This window comes from Camelina sativa, chromosome 12 (assembly GCF_000633955.1).
Source record: "Camelina sativa cultivar DH55 chromosome 12, Cs, whole genome shotgun sequence".
Taxonomy (NCBI): Eukaryota; Viridiplantae; Streptophyta; class Magnoliopsida; order Brassicales; family Brassicaceae; genus Camelina; species Camelina sativa.
Window position 1 is genome coordinate 3,223,795 of NC_025696.1, and position 11,631 is coordinate 3,235,425.

An 11,631-nucleotide genomic window follows, 5' to 3' on the forward strand; every position below is an offset into this window, starting at 1 on the left:
TGTCGTCATCTCATTATCCAAATTCAAATCATATTCAATCAAAGTTAATAAGTGTATGTATAAATAACCATTTTTTTGTTGTTTTTAATCTATTTTTTTTTCGATCAGCAATCTAGAAACATTAGAGAACTGAGGGGGTAAAAAAGATATTAGAGATGTTACAACTTACTAGTTAAACGGATACCATGATCTGTAGTTCTGTACCATCAGCATTGCAAAAGATGAGGCAAAAAAACAAAACAAAAAAACTCATAATTTTACCATAAAATTATAGTTTCGCATTTCATTTTAGTATTTTCATATTATTTAGATTTCTTAATTAAAAGTACACGTTTTATTTACGGTAACGAACATGGAACTAAGAGCATTTGTGACAAACCTTTTGACCCATTCTTTATATGCGAAGACAGTTAAAACAAAACGTGTTTTCAGACTCTTCTTTATAATTATGTTCAGCAATTAGCATCAGACTCTTCTTCTTGATCCAATCCTGACCATTTTATTGTATAATTAAAAAAGCTTACACAAAGTACTCTTGACGAGTGTATTGCGTGTTGGACCAACTCATGTTGAATGAATTTGTTTCGAGAATCTCTTATGTTTTTAAGCTTACGACGAAGTCATCATCATTATCATCTCTCCAAATAAATTCATTGATAAAGGATGCATCTACTTAAACCTTAAAACTCTGAAATTGTAATCCAAAAAAAAACATATGCTATCGTAAGACCAAAACCCTAGATAGAGAAGCTCACACGTAGGAATCCTTATCTTTAAATAAAAATGAGGTGATTGATCATTGTCAAGTGTAAAATCTTATCAGATCTCTAATTTAACTTTTAAAAAATATTATAAAGTAAAATAAAAAATAAAAAAAAAATGATAAAAAGGACAAGAAACCAAATTAAAATTCTGACATAATTTTTAATAGGGAATATGCACTAGATACCACAAAAATCAAAAGTAATTAAGAAACTACCATAGGGTCCACATGGCATTCTCTCTCCTTATATACAATTACTTTTATATCCATTACATATATTACATGTTATTTTAAAAAATATCATGTCATTTTTGTTTTTTGAACGAAATTATATATCGGTTTGGGTTCACAAATGAAATGATTAGAGTTTAAATTTTACAATTAGAACAAAATTATATGTCGGTTTGGGTTCACAAATGAGATGGTTAGGGTTTAGATTTTACAATTAGAACGAAATTATATGTCGGTTTGGGTTCACAAATAAGATGGTTAGGGTTTAGATTTTACAATTAAAACAAAATTATATGTCGGTTTGGATACACAAATAAGATGGTTAGGATTTAGATTTTATAATAAGAACGAAACTATATATCGGTTTGGGTTCACAGATGAGATGGTTAGGGTTTAGATTTTACAATTATAACGAAATTATATGTCGGTTTGGGTTCACAAATGAGATGGTTAGGGTTTAGATTTTACAATTAAAACGAAATTAGATGGTTAGGGTTTAGATTTTACAATTAAAACGAGACTATTTGTCGGTTTGGGTTTACAACTAAACGTTATTTAGTTCAATATAACATGTAAAATATAAATATTACATGCTATTTTAAAAAATCATACCAAATCTTTCACTCTTTCTATCTAACAATAAAACAAAAAGGATTATTGTGTCTTTTTACTTTAAAAAAAACGTAAGTCTTATAATATTTACCTATAAAAAAATGTTATTAGGGTATTTTTTTTATTTTTCTTCATATTTGTGCTATCTACTAATATTACCCTTTTTAATATGGGACGAAGAGAGAGCATCCATTCTCTATTTCTATATTAAGTTGACAAAAAAGAAAAAAAAAAAAATTCAGAACCTCCTCCAGAAAAATATCTCCGGGCTGATATTTGTCTTGAGATATTTTCATTTTTTTATCAGCGACTCTGATGACGTGGCATACTATGACACGTGTAAAAGCGACGCCATGTGGATATTTTCTCTTCCTCTTTTTTTCCTTTTTCATCTCTCTCTTTCTATTTCTTCTTCATTCTCATTCCCCTCTCTCTCTCTCTCAAGGTCTCTTGGCTCTTTCGTAGAAGAACCATTTTTTTTTAATCCTAAAGAGATATTATTGTTAGTTCTTTGTGTGTGTTTATGATGAATCAGAGAGGAACGATGGAGAATGATTTCAGGGTGAATATTGTTTCTCTGGAGATGGATCGAGGCTCCTCCTCGGCAGCGTCTTCTGAATCTCATCAGAGCGAGTCGACTCTCTCCAACTCGCTCGAGTCCGGTGTTACCGCTGATTCCTCTCCTTGCGATGCTGATTCGAAACTGGTAAAAAAAACCATAACAAAATCTTCCTCTTTGCTTCCCTTTCTAGGTCTCGTTTTTGATTCTTAGAGAATTTGAACTTGATTCGTATATTAGAAGGGGAAAAAAAAATTATATATCTTTTTCTGCTTTTATGGAGATTTTAGATATTTTCGTAATGAGATAAGTAAACACACACAAACCAAAAAAAAATATCTTTGCTTTTTTGGTTTGTTCTTATCGATTTGGAAACTAAATTTATTTATGTTAGCTTTTGTGTTGTTGTTATATATGGGAAGGAAACTTCAGATCTGTTTACAACAGGTTTCAAACCAATGAATTGTATTCTAAATGCGATTGCTTTGGGTTTCTTTTGTCCCCCCCCCCTTATTAGCACTCCACAAGATGATTTCAAAATTTTCAACAACTCTTTGGACGCCGAGGCAAATCTCTTTGCCTGATCTGATGATCTTGAGATCTATTACTAACTAACCCCTTGTGATATGTATCAATCATAATCCATTTCCTACGGCCAATTCCAATAACTCCTTGCTTTTAAACTAGTAATTTATAGTTGGTGATTAGTGGTTGCAATTGCAAGTGGTACATATCACACTTTTACTCAATGATGTAACCTTACATTGTGTGGTCAAAAGTTAAAATTTGTTGCAGCTGAATGTAATACTGGTTGACTTAAGTGTGTTGTGTAATGGTGTTTATTCTCTTGTTGAATTCTTCGTGCGGTATATTAACATCATTGCCGTTTCTTGTTTTGCAGGATGAATGTGTTGAGTGGACGAATGAGAAACACAACTCATATCTCGATTATTTGGAGAACTCTTTTGTTAGGCAGTTGTATTCCTTCCTTGGAGGAGAGACTCAGAAGAGACTTTCTAGAACTCGTGATGTGCAGTCTAAACCTCGCAAATCTACTGATCAGGTTTGCTGATTCTCTTGCTGTTTTCTTTTATGACCTCGTTTGTTTTGTAATCCCTTCAGTGAAACTGACAACAATCTTGTTTTGCAGTTTACTGTCTTACAAAATGGCTGCTGGCAAAAGGTTAACTTTGGAAAGAAACTAGCTCATTTGGAGACGTCATCTGAGTTTCGTCCTCAGAAAAATACATTAAGAAGCAAGCCTCAAAATTCCAACGGAAACTACACCATGGGAACTGCTGTCCAATGTCCAAGGACATGTCATGAAGAAACCAAACACTCAGGTAACATTTGCTTACCTAGTTCAGTCGAACCCCTCTTGATGAGTTATATGTTTGGCATCTTCCCTTTTTGTCCTTTTCTTCTTCTTATGGTCTGTGGTACCCAATTAGACTATACTATGTTCATATTGTAAAATCTATTTTAGAATTAGGCGAAAACTTTTGATTAAGTCAGTTCTTAAGTTAACTCTGCATTGGCTTTTAGAAGGCTTTGGTGCAGAACATAGAGTTGATATGACTTGAGGATAATCAAAGAAGTGAAGGACATGTATATGAGATCTGGTCTGCTATCTATTTATCACCCAACCCACACATGAATGTCTTTTGCTTAGAACTTGTGTGCTCGTCTCTTCCTGATGGTAAAATTATGTCTAGTCTAAACTCTCGCCTCCATTGATTTTTCTTGTATCTACAGAGGCGTCAGGTCAAAATTTCAGAGAAGAAGAAGATGAAGAAGAGGAGAAGGAAGAGGTGAGCAGAAAACGCGAAAGAGAAGCAAATAACGATGATAGTTCATTGAAGGAGGATCAGGTAAATATAGATAAAGAACACATACCAAACAACATCACTTGTGATGGTGAAGTTTTGCTAAAGAAGCTGCTACATATTCTCAGGTTGTGCCGGTAAGGATGGTGAAGCCCAGAATGTGAAAGCTTTAGGAAGTGTAGATGAATTACTATGAATAGAGATAAAGAATAGAAAGTGTGGGTGACGAATGTGGAGAGGGTTTTGTTTGTTGTATAGAGTGAGGCTAAAGAGAGCCTTATAAAGGGATCTAATGGGATGGAAATAGCATTGGTTTTTTTGTTTCTTAAATTTTGTCTATGTTAACTAGGAAATATTTCGTAGTATTAGTATGATCGGCAAATTTATATTCTTTTTTATTTTTATTTTTATATATCATATATATACTTTACACTTTTAGAACATTGTTTTTTTTTCCAAAATGAAATTTATAAATTCTTTAAGAAGTAATTGATTCTTTTCCCATCTTACTGTCAAGGTAAATATACCTTAGAAACATGTACACAACTTATGTCTTGTAAAATCAGTGCCGGTTTTAACTAGGTGGGTGGGCAGTGCGACCGCCCCGGGTACATAAATTAAAGGGGCATATACGTATAAGAAAAGGGATACAAAAAAAATTTGTAAGTTAAAAAAGGTACAAAAAAAAAACTTTGTAAGTTAAAGGGGCACAAAAAAAAATTTGTAAGTTAGAAAGGGGCAAAAAAAAGAAAATTATATGAACTAAAAAGAACCAAAAAAAATAATTAATAAGTTTTTCAATAGGTTGAGGGATATTTTTTTTTTAGTTTGGGTAAGGGCATGTAATATATTTAAGCCGGCACTGTGTAAAATGTAACGATTTGCCACGGGGAATGGTATTATACTGCATAGTATAGTAAGTAATGCGATTTTTATTTGGATGGCGATTTTTTATTTGACAAGTTATTGACATGTATAGTCTAACGATTTATATTAGCAATTTAGCCATTCATATTAGCGGAATGGCAAATTTTTAACCGTTCAGTGAAGTTTGTAAGGATCATGGGGTAGACAAGGACGACGTGGCTAATCGATGAGATTGCAAGTATAGGAAATGACAAAGTTTGATACTTCTGTTTTCACATCATTCTTAGAAAAAAGATTTTTAATTAAGAAATTTTGGGTTATTCTAGGGAATCTGAAATGTTTAGAATAGAGAAGAAACTGCATATCAGAAAAAGCCGAGGGAGCTCTGGTGAAGAAACAATGAATTTTACCATTGATTGTGTCTTGATCCCTTGGATTATCATATAAACATCGTTCGTAATCCCTCAGGGGAGGTATCTTGCAGCACACGTGAACTGGTGAGAGACAAATAGGGTTTGTGTCATTGCGTGATGTTCGGTAATGAATCAACTACCTCTCGTTTTTTTGAAGGATGTGTCCTATAATAGTGACCGGTTTTGATTTAGAGAGTCTGCTTTAGCTTTTTTACTTGTTTCTTTTAACCACCATTTCTATTATTGATAATATGTCCTCCGGATCTGAAGCAAAATCCTTAAAATCAAGAGTTGGCCTAATTATAGACAAAGTATGTTAAGGGAAACCGTTGGTGATTGCAAAATGAAAAACCGTTAGCTTATTAATATAATACAGCTTTGTGTCCTTCCCGAACCCTCTCATGCCCTTCTATAAGCAGCCTTGGGCCTTTTCCAAGGTTTTTGTTTTAGCCATGGCTAAACCTCCGTCCTTTGGCTGCTGCTTCTTCCTCTTATTCTTCTCCTTCCTATCTTCTCCCTTTGTCTCATTTGCCTTAACCGATACAGAAGCTGCCTTCATTGTGCAGCGACAGCTCTTAACGTTACCAGAGAATGGCGAACTTCCTGATGACATTGAATACGAGGTTGATCTCAAGGCTACATTTGCCAACACAAGGCTCAAGAAAGCTTATATAGCTCTTCAGGCTTGGAAAAAGGCAATATATTCAGACCCGTTTAACACCACGGGAAACTGGCATGGCCCGCACGTGTGTAGCTACACCGGTGTGGTTTGTGCGCCAGCTCTTGATGATTCCGAGGTCACGGTTGTAGCTGGTGTTGACCTAAACGGTGCTGATATCGCAGGACATTTGCCTGCTGAGCTTGGTTTGATGACAGATGTTGCTATGTTCCATTTGAATTCAAACCGGTTTTGCGGGATTATACCTAAAAGCTTTGAGAAGTTGAAGCTAATGCACGAATTCGATGTCAGTAACAACCGTTTCGTTGGAACTTTCCCTGACGTTGTCCTCTCTTGGCCTGAAGTCAAATACTTCGACCTTAGGTTCAACGATTTCGAAGGTCAAGTCCCTCCTGAGCTTTTCAAGAAGCAACTTGACGCCATTTTCTTGAACAACAATAGATTCACCTCGGTGATTCCTGAATCTCTAGGGGAATCTCCGGCCTCGGTTGTGACTTTTGCTAACAATAAATTCACCGGTTGTATCCCTAAGAGTATCGGCAATATGAAGAATCTCAACGAGATTGTCTTTATGGACAATGCTTTGGGAGGTTGTTTCCCGTCCGAAATCGGCAAGTTATCGAATGTGACAGTTTTCGATGCAAGCAAGAACTCGTTCATAGGTCGTCTCCCGACTAGCTTTGTCGGGTTGACCGGTGTGGAGGAATTTGATATCTCCGGGAACAAACTCACAGGACTTGTACCGGATAACATTTGCAAGTTGCCTAATTTGGTGAACTTCACTTACTCGTACAATTACTTCAATGGACAAGGAGGTTCGTGTGTTCCAGGTGGTGCTCGCAAGGAAATTGCATTGGACGACATACGTAATTGCTTGCCTGCTCGACCTGACCAACGATCTTCCCAGGAATGTGCCGTCGTGATTAACCGCCCAGTTGATTGTAGCAAGGACAAGTGCGCTGGTGGCGGAGGTGATGGCTCTTCAACTCCATCGGAACCATCGCCGGTTCCAACTACGCCGGTTTACAAACCAGTGCCAGTTCCAACTACGCCGGTACACAAACCAGCGCCAGTTCCAACTACGCCGGTTCACAAACCATCGCCGGTTTACAAACCAGTGCCAGTTCCAACTACGCCGGTACACAAACCAGCGCCAGTTCCAACTACGCCGGATCACAAACCATCGCCGGTTCACAGACCAGCGCCAGTTCCAACTACGCCGGTTCACAAACCATCGCCAGTTCCAACTAAACCGGTTGACAAACCATCGCCAGTTCCAGCTCCGGCAGTTCCATCTCGGCCGGTTCAAAAACCACAACCGCCAAAAGAGTCACCGCAACCGGATGATCCTTATGATCAATCTCCAGTGACGAAAAGGCGCAGCCCTCCTCCACCTCAGTCACAACCTCCGGTGATTCATTCTCCTCCTCCGGCTCCGGTACACTCTCCACCACCGCCGGTGCACTCTCCGCCACCACCGGTTCACTCTCCGCCACCTCCGGTGCACTCTCCGCCCCCACCGGTGCACTCTCCGNCTTACTCGTACAATTACTTCAATGGACAAGGAGGTTCGTGTGTTCCAGGTGGTGCTCGCAAGGAAATTGCATTGGACGACATACGTAATTGCTTGCCTGCTCGACCTGACCAACGATCTTCCCAGGAATGTGCCGTCGTGATTAACCGCCCAGTTGATTGTAGCAAGGACAAGTGCGCTGGTGGCGGAGGTGATGGCTCTTCAACTCCATCGGAACCATCGCCGGTTCCAACTACGCCGGTTTACAAACCAGTGCCAGTTCCAACTACGCCGGTACACAAACCAGCGCCAGTTCCAACTACGCCGGTTCACAAACCATCGCCGGTTTACAAACCAGTGCCAGTTCCAACTACGCCGGTACACAAACCAGCGCCAGTTCCAACTACGCCGGATCACAAACCATCGCCGGTTCACAGNCGCCACCACCGGTCCATTCGCCACCGCCACCTGTTCACTCGCCACCACCGCCACCGGTTCACTCCCCGCCCCCACCGGTTTACTCTCCGCCGCCACCAGCACCTGTTAGCTCNGCGCCAGTTCCAACTACGCCGGTTCACAAACCATCGCCAGTTCCAACTAAACCGGTTGACAAACCATCGCCAGTTCCAGNTCGCCATCGCCAGTCCAACCTTCACCAACACCAACGGTCTTTTCGCCACCGCCGTCACAATCTCCGCCAGGAACGCCGAAGATCAACTCCCCAACGGCTCAAGCACCAGCTCCAAGTGATGATGATTTCAGCATACCAAAGTTCATCGGCCACCAATACGCATCCCCACCGCCGCCAATGTTCCCAGGCTACTAATATCAGTCGGAAGAGAAAAGAAGAAGGCTATATATGCGTAGCAGCTCTGTATCGTCTTTGGACTATTTGTAAAAAAAGAAAAATTTGAGGAAGAAGAAGAGAAACGGTAAAAAAAATATGACATATCAAAACAAAATGAAGAAGCAAACAAAAAAAAAAGAAAAAAGAAGGGTAATGTAAAAAAAGAGTTGTTGTTGTTTGTTACAACAGGTCGTATATATTTACTTTGTACATTACAACTTCTTATGGTCGATTAAACTTCTACTAAGCAAAAGAGTTTGTTTTCACACTCTTCTCTTCTTCTAAGTTCTAACTAATGGTTTATAATTTTTAGTAAATCTTATACTATGAATGAACTTTGGAACAAACCAACTAGCAAGATCGATTATTCTTGACAATTGATTAATTAAAAAGTCTCAGCGTTGAATATATAGGTAATTAAATGCAAAAAAAAAAGTGAAAAATATCAAGTGATTTGTGTAAAATTTACAAATGTTATGTTTCAACCATTGATTTTAAAAAGTCTTATTGAATTCACGGTTATTGAATTGCTGATTTAAAAATCAACTTTAAAATCCACAGTTATTCAAAACAGTTTATGTTAGGCCTGGGCACTAATATCCGTTACCCGTACTCGACCCGTTACTCGGCTCGTACCCGTCCCAAAAAAAGGGTACCCACAGCTTTAGGGTCGAGTAAAGGGTATTATATTTATATTACCCGTGAGTAAAGGACGAGTATTGGATTCGACAAAACAAAGAAGAACAATGGAGAAAGCTGTTTTTGTCTTTACGTCAATGACTCATAAACTGTATCTGCCTCAATTCTCGTCCATGTTCAGTTAGTATCATTAATTGTTTCCGTGAACATCCATCTTCTTTTGGAATTGCAGATATCTGTACGTATTTAATTATTTTTTATTTTTAACAGATTTTCTTTTTTCTTTTTTGTCAAAACCAAAAAAAGGACTAGATTATTACATAATAGTATGTACTATAATATAATATACTCCTTTTAATACATACATTATATGTTGACCTACTATGTTAAGGGAATCTTAAATCTTAATTGCAACGTTTATTCTCTGGAGATATGAACACACAAAAAAATACTACTTTACTTGATAAAGACATCACTGTTTTTGTAGTATTATTATCAGCCAACTAACTCATTAATGTGAGATGCTGTTGTGTTACGTTACTTTCGTCTTAATCTATTCATATATTTGGCAATAAGCTTGCACAATTTTGTACTGGTGAATTATGGAAACTTTATTTACGCATTGCTTTCTGTAGAAACTTGAACTACATACGCAGTCTGGTCTGTTATATGTATGTATGTATGTTTATAATGTTCCGACTGCTTTTGTTTTTTGTTTGGGTTTCAAGTCTCTCTCTACTCTCTAGGATGAGGGATCGATGAATATACGTAGTAGTAGTACAGTACTAGCTTGGAAGGCATGGGCTCGACCAACAAAGCTAGCTAGTTCTCAAGCACTAAACCATTATATTTTGTAACATAATCATCAAATGTGGTATGTATAAAATAAATATGTCAATCTGATCCGATCGTAAATAATGCAAGCATAGTCAACTCATCGTAAGCCACAACTCGTTTTCAAATGGTCAGGTATCAACTAAATTTTATAATATGTTTCGCAGCAAAAAATATTAACGTAAGTTGAGAATGACAACACGTACAATTGCATTAAGTTTTAAGTTAATAACTACTCTCGCCCAACTTTAAATAATTGAGTTTGTTCCCACCGGATTAGCTTTTGGTATTTAATTAACGTTTGAAAGATGAAACTGTTAACTCTCTAACTAGAACTGTCAATACCGAATCTTAATAATACTACATTTTCTAATGAAATTTTTTTTATACATGGACTACATTTTCCATTTTACCGAAACTAGAGCTTCAATTACTCGGACTTTTGATTGGGTTGGATATCAAATTAGATACATGTGTTATATATAGCGTATATATTAGTTCTAAAAAAAACTTTCAATTTGAAGATTACGAGTTTGAATTTGGAAGGTGAAAAAGAGGAATGAACCAATCATTACAACCGTCATCATCTGCAACATGATCAAGACGCATCGTGCGTGGTAGTGGTAGTCTCTAGATCTTAACCCAAATCCAATTTACCGGCTGTTGCTATCTTTAGCGTCACCTCACACCTGACACTACACATGATGGTTTTTTTTTTTTGTTTCTTGGTGATATATAAACCTACTTACATCGCATCGGGGGTCAAAATCTTTCAACCTTAAAACATAATTTGTATTTACGTTGTATTTATACGTAAAAGTCCTTTCTGTGAAAAGTTTTAATAATCCATCATGAAAATTACAATTTCACCCCTCGAAAAACGTTTTTTATTCATCAGTTTTCGTTATAAACTATTCTGCAAGTTATTAATTAATTTACATCTAATGCTAACAATGACAAATTGTATGATTTTATTGCATCAATAATATCCTAATATATAAAAAAGTTTTTTTTTGTTGTTTTTTCTTAATATATAATGTGATATGGTAAAGTAAAGATTAAAGAAGTGATCTAATGAATATATATAGTACTAAACATTAGATCATTTCTTTAATCTTTACTTTACCATATTACATTATATATGAAGAAAAACAAAACAAAAAACATAAAAAAAAAAAAAAACATTAGATAAGTACATATGTTTAGTAGTATTATTTTCGTGATATTCAATGAACTTGGACGCATATGTACTAAAATACATATCTTCTCACGTGAAATACATACTAAAATACATATCTTTATATATTACCCGTTTATTTTTGTTTTTTTCAAAGAAATGTATATACGAAAAACAAAATAATGATAATGGCCGAAGTATACAAACTAAACATTTAAACATGTATATTCCTTAATTATATATGTAAGAAACATCTTTTGAAAATTGTGGAGCTTTGAAGTAGATATTTTTCGTGAACTATTTTAATATAGTTAACCCCAAGACAAGACAATTGCTCAAATGCCTAGTTAGTTAGTTACTGATCATTACGGGGAATGGGGATAGTATACATTAACCGATTTAACGAACCATGTTCAATTCCTATAGTTTTATTTCTTCTTCTTTCCAAATATAAGAAAAAGTCCAAACCCAGAACACCAAGGCATCTCCCAAAACTAATCAAAAGCATCATAATAATTAATTGAATATAACTTTCCGTGAAGTACATAAGGAAGAAACATATGAAAACATTAACAATTTTTTTGGTTGAACCTGGACTTAGCTTAGGGGGCAAATTGTTTCCGCTGCACGTCTTAATATTCTTCAACCCAATTGCGTGTATTACTTTGTTT

The 11,631-nt window shown here is 36.4% G+C and overlaps 2 protein-coding genes across 3 annotated transcripts; both read left to right on the forward strand.

Annotated features, from left to right (window-relative positions):
• Positions 2,003-4,434, forward strand: LOC104729840. Of its 2 annotated transcripts, XM_010448866.2 has the most exons (6): positions 2,008-2,312; positions 2,683-2,731; positions 3,067-3,228; positions 3,316-3,508; positions 3,921-4,036; positions 4,120-4,434. In XM_010448866.2, exons 1-6 carry the CDS (start codon positions 2,296-2,298, stop codon positions 4,153-4,155), a joined length of 573 nt encoding a protein of 190 aa, XP_010447168.1. In that variant the 5' UTR covers positions 2,008-2,295; the 3' UTR covers positions 4,156-4,434. The 2 variants fall into 2 exon arrangements, with proteins under 2 accessions (XP_010447167.1, XP_010447168.1); XM_010448865.2 differs by lacking the exon at positions 2,683-2,731 and having other exon boundaries at positions 2,003-2,312.
• On the forward strand, positions 5,487-8,429 carry LOC104729841 (pollen-specific leucine-rich repeat extensin-like protein 4). Its single transcript, XM_019233467.1, has 3 exons — positions 5,487-7,841; positions 7,901-8,016; positions 8,088-8,429. The coding sequence occupies exons 1-3, from the start codon at positions 5,673-5,675 to the stop codon at positions 8,287-8,289; spliced, it is 2,487 nt and encodes an 828-aa protein (XP_019089012.1). The 5' UTR covers positions 5,487-5,672; the 3' UTR covers positions 8,290-8,429.